Raw genomic sequence first — 21,797 nt, forward strand, 5'->3', positions numbered from 1 at the left:
AGTTTTTTATTTTTCAGCCAGTCATCCTCTTACCCAGACTTACAAAAAGCTCTTTGCCTGTTTTAAGCATTAGTTACAAAATTTTTAAAAGTGTCTTCTCTTTGTCATGTGCTGTGTGCAGATTTTTTTTTCTTGTTGAAAAAATATTGTAAATGTGGTAGAAAAAAGGTTTTGGCAGAAGGAGAGAGAAGAAATCCTGGTCTTGATGCATGACTCTGCAAAGAGTAAATGCTCAGCATGTGGCCAAGTGTTCTGTAAGCATTTGCATTTGCAAATTTGCTTTCAAGTACAGAGGGACTTGTTTTCCATATGCCTTTGTGCTTTCATTTTAATCCTGTCTTTGCACAGGTTTCGTACTAAACATAGTGGTGGTAGGTATCAAGTTCCAGAAAAAATGTGGATTTCTGGCTCTGTTTCTTTGGGGTGCTTCTGAAGTGGGGAGTTCTATGAGAGAAACTGTGGCTCAGCAGAGGAAGGAGAGTTGAGCTCAGATTTGAGAATATTTTAATCTGGCATGTACTCAGGCTATAAACCAGAATGGTTCAAGTAAATTAAAAATTTTCTTGGTGATGTAACAGGAAAACCTGAGAATTCAGACAAGTTTTGGAGGAAAGCAGCTGACTCAGGGAGCTCTGCACCAGCGACTTCAAATTATTTTGTGGTTTAATGGCTGCAGCTTTCATTTGTGCTTTCTGAAACTGTTGTCCAAAGACAGGTTTAGCATCTCAGGTACATAATACTTGCTTTTAAACAGGACTCCCTTGCAGTATCTTCCCAATCAAGTGCCAGTGAAATCTGAGGAGATGGGAATATCTGATGCACCTTCTCCTCAATAGTGGAGCTGTTGTACAAAGCTGCAGTCACACCAACAGTGAGCAGAATCTGGAAGCTGAAGATCCCAGAGAAGCCAGAGGAGATCTCCAGCAGGGTGGATGTTTTGAAGACTTTGGGAAAGCTGTTTAATTCTTTTATTCTTGCCTTGTTGGTTCTGTAGCATCCATTTGCTGAAAAAGGAGAAGTAACTGGTTTGTGGGCAGTCCTGTATCACACAGCATGATGAAGCAAGATCTTGAAGGTAAATGTGAATGAAAGGAAGGGTGTGAAAGTGACGTGAAAAAAGGGTGTTTGTTTCTTTTAGCAGGGAGAATAGGAGCTTTCTCTTCTGTGGATACATTTCAAACTTTGCCAGTGTTTATTATCTGATCTTATTAGTGCCTCCCCAGCAGCTTCAGGCAGTGAAAGTGCTCAAAGCTGGATGATAGCAGCAAGCCAAGATGATGTCCAAGTGTTTAGGACACCAGTGCAGTCCCTACCTGAATCCCAGTCCCAGGAGCCATGGCAGACACGGGGCAGCCACAATTGCTTTTGGCTGCTCTGACCCCTGTGCTGGATGCAGGTACCTGAGCTGAGTGAGGGCTGTGAGAGCAAGCTGGCAAAAGAAGAGTAATTGTTGAAATGCCACTGTTTACATCTGTAATGCAACTACACTTGAGCAGTTCCACTTTCTGTGAACAAGTCCTAAAGTCTGCTTCTATCTCCTTTTGCCATGAATTATTCATTCCTTGTGGATGAGGGTGATTGGGGTTTGGCTTTCACAGGCAGGTTTATTATACCCACTTAGCTCCAACTGCTTTGGCATGCTCCAAGCCTCAGTTATTTTCCCAGCATTTGTTCTTAGCATTCATTGTTCTTGATGTTAAAACTTTTGGACTATGTAATTCAGCTCTGGTTTTGGGAGTGAGAGTCTGAGGGGATAGAGAGTGTTGGTTTCTTTCTTTTGATTTTCTTTGCAGCAAGCATAGAAAGAGCTTTTTATTTAAATCTGTGCTAATTGCTGAGTCTGAGGGTAACTGTTGTATTATCACCATGTGTCAAAGAACTTGGATGTGAGACACTTTGTATGTGTGGCTTGGGAGCCTTGGATGTTAAGGAAATAAAGCAGAATTTCAAAACGAGGTGGGATTGATGTGCTCTGCCTTTCAGGGAGAGTGGCTCTGAGGGCTGCTGAGATTGGGATATCATAACACAGGGGTGCCACCACCTCTGCAGAGCAGTGACACTGGGTTTTTCTGTTCTGACAGCTTGAGTTGTCTGCTTTGTACTGGGACTGCAGCACTCAGGTCTTGCTGTGTCTCATGTTAGTGATGCCTAGAGCTGATGTGCTAATGGGCTTCCATTAAACTTTCCATTTTAAATATTATTTGTCCTTCACTTTGAATATTAAATTTTTAGAAACTTTCAGAAAAAAAGTATGAGAGAGAATTACTGCATTTGTTTAAAGTTCTGAAAGCTTTTTTTAGCCAAACAGTTCAAAGAGCGCATCTCACTAATCAGAGGAATGTTTTTGCGTCCCCGGGGTGGTCACAGTGTTTTAATTGGAACTCAGGCTTCTTTGAAGTCCTTTTTAATCCTCCCTGAGCTGGGGGAGAGGGTTTGAAGACAGCGCTGTAAATCTGAAATTTCTTTGGTTTATTTACATGTGTCTGGGGACGTGTGTAATTTGTTTTCCTGGATGAAGCCCATGGACAGCTGAGTGGGAAATGTGCTTCCTTAAGTGGGGAGGCCTGAGCCAAAGGTGGGGTTCTGCACACTGAGCTCACGTGCTCCTGGATTTGTTAAAACCAGGAACTGAGCAACAGGCTCTGAATGGGGAATGAGCTCGGTGGGAAACGATGTGCTAGCTAAACATGAGGCAAAAAACTGGGATTTAAACTCATGTTTTAGGATTAACTGATTAGTATGGCTCACAAAAATGGTGTTGCATACTGATATTTGACTTTTACCAGTTAGGAAGTAAATCATTGAGGGGTCAGTGCTTATGATTGATAGCTTTAATAATCTATTAAATCAGTGTGAGGTTTCATTTTTTCTACATTGAACTAGAGATTTTTGGGTGTCCCTAGTGATATTGCTTAGTCTTTGTGCCTCAGTTCCTAAAATTCAGGCCTTGCTTTGGTCTGGTTTCAAGGATTATCTAGTCCTACCTCAGATGTTTCGTGCACTTGATGTAACTACCACAAACAGAGATTCAAAAAGGCAGCTGATGCCTTTTTGCCGTCTTAATACAAATGCCCCGTGGCTGCTAGCAGCACAAGCATTTTCCTTAGGCATTGTCTAATTTTGTTGTTCTGCTATTGATTTTCATGATAAATATAATCATTTTTCAGCTGTGTATTCTGTACTTCAGCAAGGCTTTTAATGTCTCACAATTCTGGAGCTTGGATGTTTTATGTTCTGCTTCTGGCAGAGGTGAGACATAATCTTTTACTGAATTTGGGTAGTTTTTAATTAATCAAAGCAACAGGCTTAACCTCAATTTTCTAGCTGAAAGAATAACTTAGAATTCCAGCTGAACATACAAGCAGTATGCTTTTCATTCTTTCTAAAATTGTTACCATAAATTTGCCTGTGACTGTTATTGTATTGATATTAAAAAAAAAAGCCAGTTAAAATAATTTTTACTGTAGCTTAAAGTTGCAATTTAAAGTGGCCGTTCCTGGCATGAGAGTGAATATGTGATTGTAATCAGAAGTAAATAATATATGGGATGTCAAATCACTTTATATAAAAGCAGTTGAAAATATGGTCTAGACTCTCCCAAGGACCTGTCTTCAGCCATTATTATTATTTCCTCTTGCTCAAGGTTAGGGGCTTTGTGTTACTGCTGGCTAATATTTTCAGCTGATAAGAGTCTGGTAAGCAACAGGATCAATAAAGATGTTGAAAACAATACAAGGACTTAGGTAAATTAATATTCTGCAAGGATTATCTCAGACAGGTGTCAACAGAACAAGACCATCAATTCAGTGCAATCTGTAAAATAGTCAAATGTACATAAATTGTCAATAGCCAGCCTTGGCTGCTGTAGGAGCTCTCCTGTCAGCCAGGAGCCCTGGCTATCTGTAAAAATGATGTCTTTGTTGGTAATTTACATGGGGATACAAGTTCTGCCAGAAGGGCATGTTGGATATATGCAAATTATATTTGGTTTTAGGTTTTGGAAGGTTTTGTATCTTGTCCCTGTGTCCCACTCCTCCTTCCTTGAGAAGAAGCTGATGATGTCTGTTTCTAGGCTGGTCTGGGTCTCTCTTCAAATGTCCTGAGAGTGACTTTGCAGAATGGAAAAGCAGAGGTTTGGTAAAATTGATTTTTTAGCCATCAGGGTTCTTTCCCAGTTTTGTATAATCCTGGTAATTGGCCTGTAATGGTTTTCAGAGTTTCTAATGACCCACTGTTGGAAGATACATCTGTCTGTTTGGAGTTTGTTTCCAATGAACATATCTTTGTATTTCAGTGTGGTTTTCAGATATTAATTTTTTGTTTATTGCGCTTTACAACTATCCAAATGCCTTGCAAATCTAAGGATTGTAACCCACAGGGTTAGAATAAATAATTGCTGTTCTGCTGACATTCTGTTCTTTAGATTAGTTTGATTTGCCCTCACCTTCCTCATGAAGTCTCTTGGCTCCCCTGTTCACATTGTCCTCTCAGCCCAACCTTGGGTTGCCAAAATGATTGTTCCAACTCCAGTGACAAATAGAAACTATAGGAAAAACAACCCTACTTAGGACTCCCTAAAAGGAGTTTTTATTCATTTTATGGCATTATTTTTCCCTTCAGCTGTTGCTTTTTTCTCAAATAAGGTTTGTGATTAGGAAAAATATTTAAAATGTCTTTTGCTGCAGTAAAATGAAACATTACATTATTAAGTGTGTTTACATCTTGTGCTTGAAGTCTTAAGGGCAATAGGTAGAAAATTGTGTCCCACAATAATTTCCTTTCAACATCGTCATTAATATATAATTACATTCACTTAATTGTGAATTGAGAAAATACATTTGCTTCTCTAATTGTGAAGATTGTGCTGGTATCTTTAGCGTGAAAGCAGTAACAGCCATTTTTAAAATAATTTCCAACTTCAGTACTTGTGTGCTACTGCTGGTGAATACCTGAAAGGCGCCTTAGAAGTTTGTGTGCGTGAAAGCAGTAACAGCCATTTTTAAAATAATTTCCAACTTCAATACTTCTGTGCTACTGCTGGTGAATACCTGAAAGGTGCTTTAGAAGTTTGTGTGGTTTTTTTCTTTCTCTTCAGTGTCTGATCTTAAGGCTTAAGACCTTAAGAACTCTTTTTTTTTTTTGTATATTTCCAACTTCAGTACTTGTGTGCTACTGCTGGTGAATACCTGAAAGGCGCCTTAGAAGTTTGTGTGTTTTTTTCTTTCTCTTCAGTGTCTGATCTTAAGGCTTAGGACCTTAAGAACTCTCTTTTTTTTTGTATTGGAAAAACAGGACAAAGAATATTTCACAGCTTTGTAAATACCCTCCCTGTGTCTCAAGATGTATGTTTAATGCCTTATTGCTGCCTTATAAATGGTTGCATTTTATGAAGGTCTCTTGATGACTCTGTGAAATTTTTGTTTCACCATGACCTCTAAAAGCTTTGAATTATGTCATGTGATTGAGCATGCAGTGGCAAACCCCAAAGGTGAATATTTGTATCTTCCAGCTCAGCAGTCTTGGTGCTGCTGTGAGTACATTCCCTCTGCTTGAGGTCTCTGAAAGCCTTTCACTGGTGATGTTCCATTCCACTGTGCAATGTGTGTTACCACGTTTCTGTGGATTGTTCTGTGCTTGCTCTTAGACCAGTGGTAGGGATGAGAAAGAAGTTTGGACTGCTGAAATGTTTCCCAATGGTTAATTTTGCTTCCAAAGTAAGATTAATTTTACCTTGTTGAGCCCTTACCTGTATGTTTGAAGTGGAAGTGAAGCTTGAACAATGTGTTGTTATGATGCCATAACTTTGGGAGGAAAAAAAAGCTTTCTCCATTAAAATCCAAAGAAGTTATTAACTGGAATCTAAGATAGTTTTCTTCCTTTTTCCCCTCCCCTCTTCAAATGATAGCTTGATTGGATTAATTGCTAATTTTGCAATTGCTTCAGAAGAGACGTATCAATTGTCTTTAGAATTGTCAAGACACTTATAAACACTTCAGATGTTTTCTTACAAATAAGTTGTTCTTCTGCTTCAAGTGGTTAATGGGGACATTTGCTTTGGTAAAGAGCAATTGGTTTTGTTGATTCTATCTGTACACAAATAAGAGTTCTCTAAATGAGGGGAACCTCGGCTGAGATTCCTTATTGCTTTCACTTGCACTTCAGATTTCCTCCATTTACTTTGTACATAAAATATTTAGCAGCCACTTTGTTGGAGAAACAGTCTCAGGTATACCTTAGTTTTGTGGGTTTGACAGCTCTTGGCACCTTCATTTGAATGAGTAAAGGTTTGTGACTGCTATTCAAAACATTTAATCAAAGTGCTACAAAGCACTAAATGTGTCCTAATTGCCTGGAAACATTAAGTATTTTTTTTAGTGACTAATGTGTGTAGGAGATTCCAGACCATGTGCATTAGTTAATGTAGTCAGGAATAGGAAGGGAGGATGCAGGCATGGAGATATGAACAGGCACAGGTAACTGCCTGGACTGGAGCTTGGAGGGGCTTTTCTGCAGAAGTGTGTTGTGAAAGTTAAATCTCAGAACTTCCACGTCTGGACACCAGATTTTAGTGATAATATTTTCCTCTAGTCTGGTGAAGAGGAGCTAAGGAGTCCTCCCAAGGAGGCAATGCATATTTTGAGGAGAAAGGGAAACTAAGCAATTTGTTGCCTTCTCATAACAAACATGGAGTTAATCTGACCAAACGAAACATAAGGACTCTGTGCTGTATCCCAGAAGTCTGCATGAGCTCTTGTGATTATTGATATTTGCTGAACTTTCTTGCAGGGTGAGTCCTCCCAGGAGCTGGGCTGCTTTTGGACTTGGTGAAGCTTCAGAAATAGACAGGAGTCCTGTAAACCAGAGCTAGAGGAGTTAAAGCAGTTGAGGAGATCAAATATACAAAGAGGATGTTTGAGACTCACTTCAAACATACAGGAAAAGACTGTTACAGGCATTCCATGGCCTTTCTAATCATACAGAAATATTTAAAACAACTAAACTGCCTTTCCAGAAATCTTCTCTTGTTGTCATGTTATTGTTCTGTTTGTTCTTCAGATGCTGTTGTTTTCCTGCCTAAAAAGAAGATCAAATTATTTTTATAAAAGTAGAAAAGGATCTTATTGTGAAGAGCAGAATTTCAGAATCTTATTACATTTCCTTGTACATAATAAAAAAAAAAGATAAGGAACAAAATAAATATTTTCTACTTCTGGGAGATTACCTTAAAAAAACCCCAAACAAACAACAAACCAAAACCCCAAAAAACACCTGGAAATAGTTTTTCATGGAAGAGAATTAAGCAGATGTGGGCTCCCTTTCTGTGTCTTATTTTCTTGATACACACTTTAATAATAAAGTCGGTCTCTGGTCTTTGTCAGTTAATGATGTTTAAGTGTAAAACTAAAAATATTGTGCCAAAAATCTGGTAATGTTCCATTTCAGTTTAATATGACTTAGTTGAGACAACCAAGCCTGTCATTGTGTATTTATACTGAGCTAAATCTGTGAAGAGAAATATTAATTCAGCAGACTTTCAAAAATAAGTAATTCTGAGTAATTTAGTTTTATAAATGTGGTATTAGTTTGGTAGTTTGAATCAAATTTAATTAAACAAAAAGCAGTCAACAATTCTGTCCTCCAAACATAGTTGATGAAGTGCCTGTTTTTCTCTTTAGTTTTACTTTTGTCTTGCACTTCCATACTTAAAATTTAATGTCTGATCTCTAGCTACGATCAAAACTCTTCCTTTGCTGTGCATTTTGAAACATTTTATAGAAGCAATAAGAAGTTGACATTCTGATAAATTATAAATTAAAAAATTTTTCTTTAACATTTTCAGCTACTTAGAGAGTCTTGGTTTAATGTTACTTCGACAGCTAATTCTCAGTGTGTAACTGTCACAGTTTATCCTGAAATGGTAATAGATCCTTAACTAAGAACAGAGTGTTCCTCCAAATCCTGGGAAATGTCAGTTGTGTGCATTAAAAAAAAGGCATACAATGTAGTATCAGCTGTTTTCCTCAAAAGTTTAAAAAGTGTGACAGTGGGCACTAAAAGTTATTGTATGACTTGGCTGGACATCCCATTAAGTTAATTTTTCACTTCATTTGAATGGTTTTATGTTTTCATCATTCTTAAATTGCTCCTTTTCAAATTATCTGTGCTTCCAAGGAAGGCAGAGAGCTTTGGTTGCCAGCAGTTTTGTTCCCTTCTGCCTCACTGTGCTGTGAAGTGCTGGACTAATTTGCTCATTTAGGGCAAAAGAAAACCTCATCCAAACTTGACTGAAATTCAGGTGTTTGTTTTTATGAATTTTGCTTAAGGAAGGGGCAGGTCTCAGATGGGAAGGTGGGGCAGAGGAAGAACATTCTAGCTTTTATCTCCTTGTGCCTTAGCCAGGAGAAGGGAACTGAAGGCGGGGATTTGCTCCTGCATTTTGGAAGCCCCTTTTTCATTTCTTCATGTGCATGTTATGATTACAAAGCACATGAATCAGTTTGATAACACAGTGCCCTGAATGGGGTTGTTCTGGTCCCTTTGCAGGTTTTTGCATGGCTGGCACACACGAGCTGTGGGGTTTTTGGTGGTCACTCCCCGGGGAAGGAAGCTGCCTGCAGGTTTACAGAGCAAACAGTGGCACTGCTCAGCTTTTCAGAAAGGGAGTTCTGGCTCTCTTTGGGTCAGGACAGGGTTTCAAACTTCCCTCAACAAGCCATGATTCCAGCAGTGTTGGAAAGCTGTGTTGTTACAAAGAACCTTTTAAAGCAGATTCCTTGGTTTTCTAATACTGCTATTGATATCAACTGTTCCACAGGGAATGGACAGAGCTTAGCAAAAATTATAGACATCAGCCAAGGCTCTCAAGGCCAGAACATGTTGCTGTGTGCTGGGATGCTGACAAATTTCTCTCTTTGCATGGCATTGTTTGCAGAAACTCGTGCAATGAGAGGCCTGGTTACAGCTGGTTGCTGTTTGCAGTGCTTTGGGACTTGACCAATTCTCTTCAAATTGAAAGCTTTGATTTAATTTTATTGTGCATGCAGCTTCGTTCCATTGCTTGGATCTGTGGAAATTTGGCTTTTGCCAAGCTGCTGATGCTCAGGATAGGGTGTAGACCTTGGAACCAGGCTTGAAACCTCTCAGGACAGCAGGGTGCATGCAAAGGTGTCTTTGGCTCTGATCATCTGATATGATTTAGTGTTACAGAAAATGAACTTTTCTTACAGGGGATTAATACCCATGGACTTTGTTTTCTGTTACATAGCTATGCAGCTCCACTTAGAAAGAAAAAAAAAAAAAAAAAAAGCTGTTTAATGCCAATAAAACATTGTCCAGAACTGAGTGTAGACCTAAAGCTGCCAATTGCTGGATCTGAGATTGGAAGCTGATTGTTGGTTTGAATGGCTGAACAGATGAGGATGATTGTTTTTTATTGGAAATCGGTCAGGAGCTGTCATTACTAGAAATCTGTGGCTTTTATAGTACCCTCTCATTTTACTACTGGATTAATTTCAGTTCCTGATCTCAGAACTAATAGATTATGGTATGAATTTCGGGGGGGAAAAAAAAAAAGGAAAAATCAAGGCAGATATATTTTGCTTGTACGTTAAAAAAAGAATCTCTGAAATTATTTCACTGGTGTTGAGGGCTGGCACTCAACACGACCAGAGAGCTGCTTGATATTAGCTATGCTTATGATAAATCTGCTGTATTTGGGTGATTTATTAGAAGCTTACAACTGCATTTTTCAGAGCCTTGTTGACTTGGCATTACATTGTACAAAGATTTTTCCTGTGCAAATCATTGTGTCTGCTTACAGCTTCTTGCCAAACAGACTTAGGTGTGCCCAGTCCGTTTCCCTGGTGTTCCTTCTGATGCCCAGCCATTGGTAGCCCTCAATAAAGAGCTGGTGAGCTGCTCAAGTTAAGGATCCTTTTAGGCTCAGCTACAAGACTTTGAAATGTTATTTAATGCTGCAACACATTTTGAAATCCAGGTGCCTGTTGGCTTAAATTTGACTTTTCTCTGCTAACAGAATTTTATTTTCAGATGTTTTAGCCAAGCCATCTCCATGTTGTGTCTTGGTTTCTTCTCATAATTCCCTTGGCTAGTGAGTGTGATGTCCTGTCCTGAGTGATTCCTTTGCTGCAATCTGTGCCTCTGTTGTCTGATGGGAGAACATTTCCATCTCTTTAACTGTATATTGACTATTAAGACTTGGATGTAACACAAGTGGTGTTAGAGGCCTCAAAATTTTCTGCTGAGGAAGGATAAAGGTTTGTAATTCTGGAAGTGAAACGCAGGAATCTTTCAGCTGGGGTTGCCAAAATTGAATTCTATCTGCACCAACTCAGCGTTTAACTAATTTTCACTCAACTGGAAGTGACAGATGATTAAAGAGAAAAAGCTGTGCCTTTTTTTTTGATGTGAGTAGTTGCCTGAAAAATATTTTCATCAGAAAAAGGGCTTCTCTAGTCCTAGATCCAGTCAGAATCCAATGATCAAGCTTGAGGCATTTCTCCCTGTTCAGTTTTTGGAGTGGCAGCAGCCTCATTCCAGCTCTGTATTTCAATATGTAAACTCTGACCAGGCCTGCTTTCATCTGCCAGCAGCAGTGGAACCTTGACTTGCTTTTTGGGCACATGATAGACTGTGTGTCTGCAGATTTCACTGCTGCAAGACTGACTCCCCACTTGCTCCCTGTGAAAAGCCCTTTCAAGGTCTGGGTTACTCTTTCCCTTTGTGGGTGGTGCATCGTGGTGGAGCAAAGGGATGTATGCACCCAGTTCATACAGGGGTGCCCTTTCCAGCTTCCTTCCCTTTTGCTTCTGTTTAAGGGTGGGAAAACCTTTCTGATGCTCAAGACAATTTTTTATTTTTATGATTTAAAGAGAGGCCTCTGAAAGAGCAGTTTCCTCCTGCAGAGGCTGTTGATGTGGTCCATGGAACTGCCAGTCTGGAGTTATCTTGATCCCATTCCATTACCTTTAAGCATTTGTCATTGGATTAGATGAAAAAATAAACCTATTTCTTGCAGCTGTGGAGTTGTTGCTAGCAGGTCTGTAAAAATCTCTGATCTCTTTGACAAGGAAAGTTTATCAGTGACATCTGAAGTGTTACCCAGAGCTGAGGGATTCTGGTTTTTCCTCCTGTGGCTCTGGAGTCATGGTGTGTGTGAAGGACTCTGAAGTCAGCACACTGGTAACTCTGTGGGAACACTGCTTTGAGTCACCTGTCATGTACCTGAACATCTACACTCACAGGGTGGTCAGCAGTAGCCAGAGTTGTTGAATTGTACGGTCTGCATTTTGATTTATTTCCTCCTTTTCTTACCCTCTTACTACTAATACTGTGCTCATCCTGTGATGGCTTTAGATTTGTGGGTGGTGCATCGTGGTGGAGCAAAGGGATGTATGCACCCAGTTCATACAGGGGTGCCCTTTCCAGCTTCCTTCCCTTTTGCTTCTGTTTAAGGGTGGGAAAACCTTTCTGATGCTCAAGACAATTTTTTATTTTTATGATTTAAAGAGAGGCCTCTGAAAGAGCAGTTTCCTCCTGCAGAGGCTGTTGATGTGGTCCATGGAACTGCCAGTCTGGAGTTATCTTGATCCCATTCCATTACCTTTAAGCATTTGTCATTGGATTAGATGAAAAAATAAACCTATTTCTTGCAGCTGTGGAGTTGTTGCTAGCAGGTCTGTAAAAATCTCTGATCTCTTTGACAAGGAAAGTTTATCAGTGACATCTGAAGTGTTACCCAGAGCTGAGGGATTCTGGTTTTTCCTCCTGTGGCTCTGGAGTCATGGTGTGTGTGAAGGACTCTGAAGTCAGCACACTGGTAACTCTGTGGGAACACTGCTTTGAGTCACCTGTCATGTACCTGAACATCTACACTCACAGGGTGGTCAGCAGTAGCCAGAGTTGTTGGATTGTACGGTCTGCATTTTGATGTATTTCCTCGTTTTCTTACCCTCTTACTACTAATGCTGTGCTCATCCTGTGATGGCTTTAGATTTTATGTGAGCTGGAGAGGCTGCAGATCTGTGTTGTTCTAAGGGACTGCAACAGGTTTGGCCCCAGGAAATCACCTTGGCTGCTTTTGGTGAGAGCTGTTCCACGGCTGTGTGTGGAATATAGATTTGCAACCAATGATTCATTAAAATTTTTTGTTTTGTTTTAATTGTGTAGGACACCTGATGATCTCTCAAGGCAAATTGTGGCCCTGCAGCAGAGGGAGCTTGCCCTGAAAGAGCAGAATTCCACCTTTATGAACAGGTGAGTGACTCCAGGAGGGGATGCTGGTAGCAAGACCCTGCTATGTTAAAGCCCGGAGAAAGGAAGCAAGGGCTGCAAAGTGAGAGACCAGCTCTTTATATTTCCTTGAAGTTCCATGGAGCTTTCTGTGCCACCTTCTATTCTTTACCATGTTGATAAAGGGCTTTCTGCTTACTGAAATCCTTGCAGGAAGAAAAAGATGAATAACTGTGGATGATGCAGTGAAGAGTTAATGAAGCTTTATGTTTGCAGGGCTTGCAGGGGGAAATGAGTTGCTTTCCCCAGACCATTTCATCTGGAAAGGAAATGTCACAAAGCAGAATGTGCCAAGGATCCATCTGGGTATGGGAAAGGGAGTAGGAGCTCTGAGCACTGGGATTTGACTGCTAAAAGGACCAGGTTGCAGAGATGGTGAAGGAAAAGGATGTTTGCAGTTCTGGTGGCAAAGGGCTGCCAGGCTTTGAGAGGAGCAGTCTGTTTATGGAGTGAGATGTGTGCTTGAAACATGAGGGTGTTTAAACCATTGCCCTCCTGTGGGAGTGAATGTGTAATGGGGAAATGAATTTGCCAGAGCTAAACTTTCCAGCCTGTCCTGGTTCCACAGCCTTTCTGGACACAGTTCCACAGCATGCCAGACAGTGCTTCTCACCCTCAGTGCACATCTTCTTGCTTCCCTGTTTAATTCCACACATTAGGAGCCCTCTGTTAAAGCCATTCTTGTTAAAAGCAATACCTCTGTCTTTCAAAAAGACCCCGGACTGTTTGCACTGCAGGGTTGAGGCTGCCTTGGCTGAGCCACAGGAGTGTGGGGAATGTCAGCCTTTGGTGTAAAAATGCTGAATGCAGAGCAGTCAATGCCCTGTCGAGCTCTGGGTGGGCACACTTAGCTTGTCTGGGCAGCATTTCCTGATGTGTCTCCTGAGGAATTCATCACATTACCAGGTGATGATCCTGGCTTGTCTGGGCAGCATTTCCTGATGTGTCTCCTGAGGCAGGTGATGATCCTGTTTTGGGCTCCACCTTCCTAATGATGGGCAGGATTCAGGCAGGGAGGTAAAAAGTTTTGGCTGTGCTGCTGCTGTTAATGAAACTGTTTGGTCACTTGTAAAATGGTTAGGTAAGTGTGAATTCCCAGGAGTGAGCCAGCCAAATTATGTGTGGTTTTATCTGTGAAATTTACAGGGGAGAAAAAATAATATCTAACCAATATAAAAAAGACATTCTGTATATTAAACCAAGCAAACCCTCAAACCCACAAGTGATTAAATGATAAAATAAAAGAATGATGGTAGTGTTTGTAGTGTTTGAGTTACAGATTTGGGTTGTTTTTTTTTATTTAGGCTGCTTTTCACAGCCCTTCAGAGAAGTTCTTTTTCTAAATTTATTAATGGCCAAGGGGAAATGTCTGTTGAAAAAGCAGCTTTTTGGTAGTGCCTGTTCATCTAGATATAATTGTGCCAATTTAGTTTAAAAATAAAAACATGATTAAAATTACTTTTTGATTTCAAGTTAAATGGGCTGTAAAGCTGCTCAAATTAAAATTCTAACGTTTTCCTCATGTGTCAGTTCTGAAACTGATAATTTTGACTTTCTTCTATCACATACCTTATTCTGTCTTAAAAAGAAGGCAATAAGATAAATTTTTAAAAACCTTTCATTACAAGTGATTTGAAAGTTCTCAGCAGAAGGTTTTGAGTTTTTGGAAATAAAACCTTGTTAAGGAAGCAAACCTAATTTTCTCCTTTCCATAAATCTTTTCCAGATTTAGCTGATGGTCTTCTTTTATTTGTTTCATAATTGTGTTCGGAATTGCCTGTGTATTAGAGTAATTTAATATGTGATCATGCCTCCCTCTAGTGATGAAGCCCAGCACTTATTCAGCTTTCTATTTTTTTTTTTTTTTTTTTCAGCCACAGGTTATTTTGCCCTTAGTTGGAATATGTTGTCTTTGGTGCTGATAGTGCAGTGTTTGATTTATAACATCAGTGGTTATGTGTATGTAGAGCAATGAGCAGTACAAACACCACAAAATTTGTGTCTTCCCTAAGAAATTTAAGTTTTCTCCATTAAAATTAATGAATTGGCAGATACTTAAGAAAACATCATCACAAGTTGACATCTGAATTAATTTTTATGGCAACAAAGGAGAGAATCACAGATAATCCTGGCTCACCTGTTGCTACAGTGCAAAACTGTGTTCAGTAGAAGAGATTTTTGAGTGTCATGGTAAAGGCATTACATGGCTTCCTTCCCTACCTGGCAGATGTTGAATCTTTGTGCACTGGGGATGTGTGTGCTCATCACCAAGCTTTTAAACACAGGCAGGAGCGTGCCTGGAAGGTGTGTGTGAGGGGGGTGTGCAAGCTGATTATTCTCTCTTTCTCTTTACACTGCAATCATCTTGGTTTGTATTCCCAGTGATGCTTTCCCTGTGACTGGGGTAGACACTTGCCAGCTGCTGTTTCTGCTTCCAGTGTCCTGTAGTTGATCTAGAGTGGGGAGTTATGGTTGATAAACACCTTTTCCAAATGGCTTCACCAAACAGGAAGTTTATTTTTTTCTCATTTTTGCATTCTTGACCTGCTTTCCATTTATTACTGTGCATTTTTTAGAGACAGTGTTTTTGTAATTAAAAAGGCAATACAGGTGATCCCACCACAAAGACAAAATTACTATAAACCCATTTTTGCCATGGTATTTCCCTGCGTGGGGATCTGCACTGAAATCTGTGTTTTGTGTAGCCTGTGTCTCCAGGCCTCCCAGAGATCAAATGATGATGCATATCCTATTTGCTCCATCACTCACATTGGACACTTTTAGACACAGAACCACAGGACTGAATTTTCTGAGCAGTAGGTTTAAATCAATTTCTTTTAACAGTGATTGTTTACACGTCTGAGTTGTGTCGACTCCCTTGGAGCTTGCTATTTTTGCTAAAGGGAGAAAACCTTCCTGTGGTGCCAGCATGGGGCAAGAGGAGGGTCACTTTAGCACTGAACACATGGGCAGCAGCTCACTTCTCTTGGCAACTTCAGGATGGCTGAGTAATGTAGCTGAAAGCGCCATTAATCGTGCGTGATGGACTCTCAGTGCTGCTTTGCAGTGTGTTGCTAGAAGTCTTATAAATAGAGTAAATTACACTTTCAGCAGCAGCAGCAGCAGGAAGTGTTCTGGAGCTTTTTAACTGTAGAGCAAAGATAACAATCCAAAGGTTCAAAAGCTCAAAAGAAGATTGCTCAGGGCCACTTTGATAGCGGGATTGTACCTGTTCTGCTATTTAGGGAAAGGTAATGGAAGGAAGGCGTTTAATTAGTGGGTCAGTTTAACCATGCAGCCACCATTAGTTAAAGCCCATTTTCCCCCCAGCTGTGACTGCTGTGGGTGTGGTACACTGAAATGTGTTGGTGGTTGTAGTTTGGAATATGGAAAGTCAGCCAAGTGGTTCATAAACTTGTCTCTTATGGAGAAGTGATGTAGCAATTATACTATTTTTTAAAGTGAGAAAAGCTGCATATTTACTGTGCCTGCTTCCTATCTACATATTTGATCTCTCTGGAGAGATTTCCTCAAACAATCCTGGCACAGTATTCTGGAATTTGAAATGTTGTCCTATGAGATGGCTCACGTGAAGGAATGATGCTGCTTTATGGCTTGAGCTTTGCTGCATTTCTGAAAGACAGGCTATGAAAATGGTTACTTGTGGCTCCTCCCAAAGTGATAATTTCTACTTTTGCTCTTGTGGTCTAAGTGCAGGATTGACTTTGGACCTTGAGATATCTTGTGGAAGGTCAAGTACAAGGAACCACATAGGTGAAGTTGGTTCTGGGCAGGATGAAGGACAGAAGGGAAAATGGAAGAGCAGTAAATCCTTGGTTCTGGTGTTGAGATCCCAGAGCTGATGGCTTATTCCCATCACCTCATGTCAGAAACCCAGCCGTGTGTTTTGACATATTGTTTCATGTGAGAAAAGGGACACAGAGAATGTGTGTGAAAAAGGATTTTCCTTCTGCAAGTGCTCATGGAGTTCTGTTAAGAGACATGGCTGTTTACCACCTTTATTCATATAAATCATGTAAAACTGATTTACCCAAACAACCTGCTGTGTGTTTTGTTGTTTAAAATGAAATAAAACCCCAAACCATTGAAGACCAGGGAATGTAGATTGCAAACTGAACAGAAAATGCTTTAGACTTGGGCAGCACGGATTTTTTTTTAACAGAAAAAAAGAATGAGTGATGATAAGCCCAGAACTGTCCATCTTCATAAGTGCTGTTAGATCAGAAGTGTTGTAAATCTATTGCCCAACCTCTCTTTTCCTTGGGTGTCCCAATGAATGTCAGTCACAAAAACAAATAGAGCCTGTCAGACTTCTTCCCCTAATCTTCTGGAAAGTTGGACAGAAGTTTAATTACAGTGAAGTGTCTTTTATCTGACAGAGAGAGAAGTGCTAGCTTTTTAATAGGCTTTATGAGTTATTTTTTGATCAAAAGAAGCACTTAATGTCTAATATAGGATTAGGTAGGGATTTTTTTTTCTTCCTTTGTTCATTTATATGGCACATTGCACCTTGATTTATATATGGAGGTGTCTGTGTACCTAATATCAGACAAATGTTTATTCACAGTGCTTCAGGGCAATATTAACTGCTGGCAGGCTCTGCATTCATTTTCCAGAGTGAGATGAAGAAGAAATGACTGTAGATGCTGCTTTTCCTTTTCTCCAAAATGGGTCTTTCCTGCCCTTCTGTACCAGAAGGTACTCAATAGGGTCTCATTAAGTGACCAATCTACATATTCATGTAGTAACCTTCTAGAGCAACATCTGGTTATTCATGGCCCTCATTAGGTAGATACAAAGCTTTTCTATTTTTTTCCTGTCATATAGTTAGCAGAAAATAGGAAAGCAAAAATAATTTAGCCAAGACATTGACTTATGCTTCCAATTTGAAAAACATGGGATTTTGCCCAGACCTTTGCTTTTCATGATTGTGCCATTTTTAGTCTGATTTCCTGAGGAAGTGAGGCTTATTACTGTGCTTTGTGTGTGTATGTAGATGAGATTTGTCTGTGCCTACCCTACACTTTTGAACTTGCAAGTTGTGTTCTGTCAAGCTTGGCAGATGGTGGAGGTCTCAAAAATAATGAATTCCAGCAAGTTTAAGGCAGTCACATCTCCATCTCCAAGAGATCTTCATCCTGAGGCCATGCCCTGAGGTCATGTCAGGGATCAGAGCCCTGCAGGCAAACAGACCCTTGGGAATCTCCCATCTGGAGATCAGGCAGCACTGAGGGAGCTCTGGCCTCACACCCTGGCAGCACTACAATCCATCATTTTTGCTATTCCGTGCTTTCCAAAGGTTCCTGGCATTTGAGAGCACCATGGTAATGTTGCTGGCATTGTTTTAATGCTTTTCATGTTTCATGTCATTTTGGTATGAGAACAAGAGGTCTGCTTGAGTCAGGAGTCACCTTTAGAGAGAGAAATCCACAGGAAACCAGGCAACTTTGGTTCTGGAGCTCATGGAACATTCTGTATTTAAAAAGAAAATATGTAGGAAAAAGCCAAAAAAAGCAGCCTGGAAGGGATAGACAAAGCTATAATGATACCATCGTCTCAGCCTGGAGCTCTGTGGAGACTGTAGAGTGCAAAACCAGTGCAAATATTAGTACTTGGTTTCTTACCTTTTATTTGACGGTGCTCCTGGGACAACATTCAAGACTAATCTGTGAGAACACTCTGTTCAGTGCTCTGATCACTTCTAATGATTAAAAAAAATAATTGTAGATGCTATTTAACTCTGTTCTTAATAGTCCTCCTTGTTCCAGGGTCGTGATTGATCCTGGGTGTTCCTACCAACATCCCTGATGTCTGTGCATCTCTTTATTACTGGAATGAATGATAGCTTTCATTTCATCTGGAGATGCTGATTCAGCTTTCCCTTGGTAGCAGTGGGCATTATTGACCAGAAAAATGTGTAAAAATAACCAGCTAATTTGGTAGGAAGCACAGGCTGTTCTTGGTAGTGTGTGGTACAGCAGACACCGTGGTTGGAACTGCACTGTAAAACTTAGGGAAGGAGAAATCTGCCTTGCATCTCTCCTGTGCATGACTCACATCTACCCTATAAATCTTTCACTTCTGCGAGATTAAAATTCCTAAAAATTCTAGATGAAATAGATGTATCTTAATACTAGTCCAGAGTTTTCAGAAACCAGAATGAATATCTAGATATTGAAGTAATTAGAAGTCAAAACTTATTAACTATTATCATTATTCTTATTCTTTCCTTCTTAGCAGAGGGATGCTATGATCAAATTAATGATTTACAGGAGGCTGATGGGCAGAGTGCCCCACATCCATGTTATATTTGTGATATGAACACAAAGGGAGGAATTGTAATCTCAGCTGTGCAGTAGGCAGCAGTACAGAAATATTCCACTTTGAAACCAGTTGTATTATGTAAAACCATATATTCAGCCTGCTGCCAAGCTTTGTACAGAGCTCTGGGAATTGTAGTGCTTTAAGACTTCCAGTTCTTAAGATTTGTCTTTTATTTCCTCTGCAGTGTGGCAGCATGCCTTGAAAATTTTGATGGGAGTTGGAAAGAGTGGAGCCTATCAGTTTGGTAATATCTTTGGAATCAGTGTTGAAGTCACCAGGGTGGTTCCATGAATGAGGAAAATGATTGGAGCCCAGGAAGTCTGGACTCAGTTTCTGGAGTGCTTTCCTGGCTGCTGAGTCACTTTATCCAGTGACACGAGTTTCTCCCCTCATGAATGAAAACAAACATTGCATCCTGCCTACTCTGCACATCACTGTTTTTAAGGCAAATAAACATTAATTCCTATCTACCCATACCTGTTAAGAATTTTTTGTTCCTTTTTCCCCCAAAATACACATCTGTTTCTTCCCATAGAGAATCTTAAAATGGCAGTAGTGACTGTGGCTCCTGAGCTGTTTCATGAGAGGGCATCAACAGTCAAACAAGGCTGTGTTTAACAGTTTCGTCTCTTAATTTGTAATGCTAGAACTGCAATACAGCTTTCCTGAGCAGTCATGGGAAGCCAGAGGAAGATTGGTGGCAGAATGAATTTTTTGTCTTTTTGTACTCATTTATTTGAACACCCACTGTAGTTGCTGTAATAACAGGAGTTTTGAAACAGACTATGGATTTTTCTAAAGTACTTTATGGTACTGTTGATATTGTTTATTTTGAGCAGATTGATGAGGACAGCCAGAATACACAGAGACATTTTACCAAGGTAAATGTGAATTCTGTAGGATTTTTTAACTTGCTGTAAAGTGGTGTCAGTTCAAATACTGCACAGAATATGGTTATGCCTGAAAAATAGATTGTCTGGCCTGGGATGTCTCAATCAGTTGATCATATCTGCATGTACACTTTGTTCAGCTCCATAACTAACTGCTTCTTGAACAATTTCTCATCTGGATTGTCTCTACTGCCTGCTGCCTTCAGGCTGCTGTTATTGGTATTTTCATTATGTGTTTAATATTCTTTGTGGCTGCTTGTATGCACCTGTGAATGTATAGAGCAAAATACTGAAGGTATATCACTGCTGGTGGTGGGAAGGCATATTTAATTAGTCATAAATATTCTCCTACTGTCAAAGTTTATCATCTATACAAAAGACATACTGCTCGGAAAGTTTATTCAAGAAGTGAGCTGCTTGTCTTTTTTAGCTGTGTAAGGCAAAAAAAAAAAACTTGTCATAAATTGCAGTCAACCCCCCTCCCAAAAAGCAGCTTTCTCTTGCTGCTCTGAAAGTTAAATGACTAATGTGCATAATTTATTTGAGCATCTGTGCTAAAAACTTGCATACCAAGTTTTAGTTCAATGTGATCAACAATGGCGAAAATTAGGATTTATCATGGAAATGCTGACGGATGTGAACATGTGGAGGCTAAACCGGTGCCTGACAAACCTTCTTATTGTGCAATGCTAATGGTGAAACACAGTTTTTTCTGCTGTAATTGCATTTCCCCCCCTCTTTGGCTGCTTAATTTGCTCCTTTTCAAAATTCAGTGGTTTTAGCTGCACTTCATATTTGGATTCCTGCTTTTTCTGGAGTCTGCATAAAACCTCCTAAGATGTCTTGTGATATTTCTAAGCATAAGATACCCTGAGCTGCCTGGCTGAGCATCAGCATCCCAGGCTGGGGCTGGGCTGTGCAGTAACTGGCTGAGAACAGGAGATGGTGCCGGCAGCCTTGGCAGCTGCTCTGCCTTCCCTCCCCTCCTCCTCCACCTCCTCTGCCTCGCACAGCCAGGCTGCTGTCACCAGCATTATAAATTCTGGAGCCAATTAGCTAAAAAATGTTACAAGTGAAAGGAAAGTGAAGAAGCTGTAGAACATCTTGATGTGAATATGGCTGTTTCAGAAACTCTTCCTGTGGAGAGCTTGAATCACAGAATGGTTTGGGTTGGAAGGGACCTTAAAAATCCCATTTCCAACCCCCTGCCCTGGGCAGGGATGCCACTCACTAGACCAGGTTGCTCAGGGTCCCATCCAACCTGCCATTGAGCACTTCCAGGGATGAGGCATCCACTGCCTCTCTGGGCAAACTGTTCCAGTGCTTTACCACCCCTTGAGTAGAGAATTTCTTCCTAAGATTTGATCTAAACCTGCCCTCTGCCAGTTTAAAACCGTTGCCCCAGGTCTTATCACTTTCTACCCGTATAAAAGGTCCCTGTCCCTCCTTTTCTTAAGCCCCATTAGGCACCGGAGGGCCACAAGAAGGTCTCCCCAGAGCCTTTTCTTCTCCAAGCTGAACAACCCCAGCTCTCTCAGCCTGTCCTTGTAGAGGTTCTCCAGCCCTCAGGGCATCTCCCTGGCCCACCTGTACCTTTTGCTGCAGCCCTGGTGCAGCTTTTGGAGAAGCATCAGATACATTTCAGGCATCTGGTTAAGGAAGGAGAAGTTGTTTTGGAGGAGTCAAGGCAAGGCCTTCTTAGAAAATGGAGCTGATAAAGTCTTATGTTAGATACTGGAAAGATCTTGGCTGTGTTCATGCCTTGCTGGTGCTTCCTCATTTCTCCAGCCTTGTCCTCAAGATTTCTTGTTGAATGAAATTTATTGAAAAAAAATTTCTTTTGTTGATGTTTAAATTCCCAAAGTCAGACCAACTAAGTCTCCTTAGTTCTTGCATGGGCATCACAGAAGGGGAATGTGTTTATAGTCAGTTCCTCTGTGTCTCTCTTTGAAACAGTATTTGGTGTGTTTTCAGGCAGTAGTGGCTCAGCCATGCCATTGTTCAGAAGAAAGGTTGACAATTTCTCAGTGCAGTCATTCTGTTGCAGGAATGTGTCCCTCCTTAGGAAGGAGATAGAGTTAGAGATGGGTTCAGAAGGGATGCATCCTACTGGTCCAGTTATCTTGTTGCTGGTGGCTTGTTTTTGTTTTGTTTTTTCCCTTAACCTGTGGTGGAATGTGACATTCAGAGGGCCTGTTTGGGCTGGATGTGTGGTCAGAAAGAAAGCTGGGGCATGGTGCTCTGTTAGAG

The 21,797-nt window shown here is 40.5% G+C and overlaps 1 protein-coding gene across 2 annotated transcripts in view; it reads left to right on the top strand.

The window, feature by feature from the left end:
- MAD1L1 (mitotic arrest deficient 1 like 1) overlaps positions 1–21,797 on the top strand; it is a 350,640-nt gene that overhangs the window by 24,169 nt on the left and 304,674 nt on the right. For both annotated transcript variants that reach the window (XM_039732446.1, XM_039732448.1), the window contains exon 10: positions 12,190–12,276. In XM_039732446.1, the coding sequence (XP_039588380.1) occupies positions 12,190–12,276 (87 nt within the window). The remainder of the gene's footprint in view (positions 1–12,189; positions 12,277–21,797) is intronic.

This window comes from Passer montanus, unplaced genomic scaffold (genome assembly GCF_014805655.1).
Source record: "Passer montanus isolate IOZ18808 unplaced genomic scaffold, ASM1480565v1 scaffold8, whole genome shotgun sequence".
Lineage (NCBI taxonomy): Eukaryota > Metazoa > Chordata > Aves > Passeriformes > Passeridae > Passer > Passer montanus.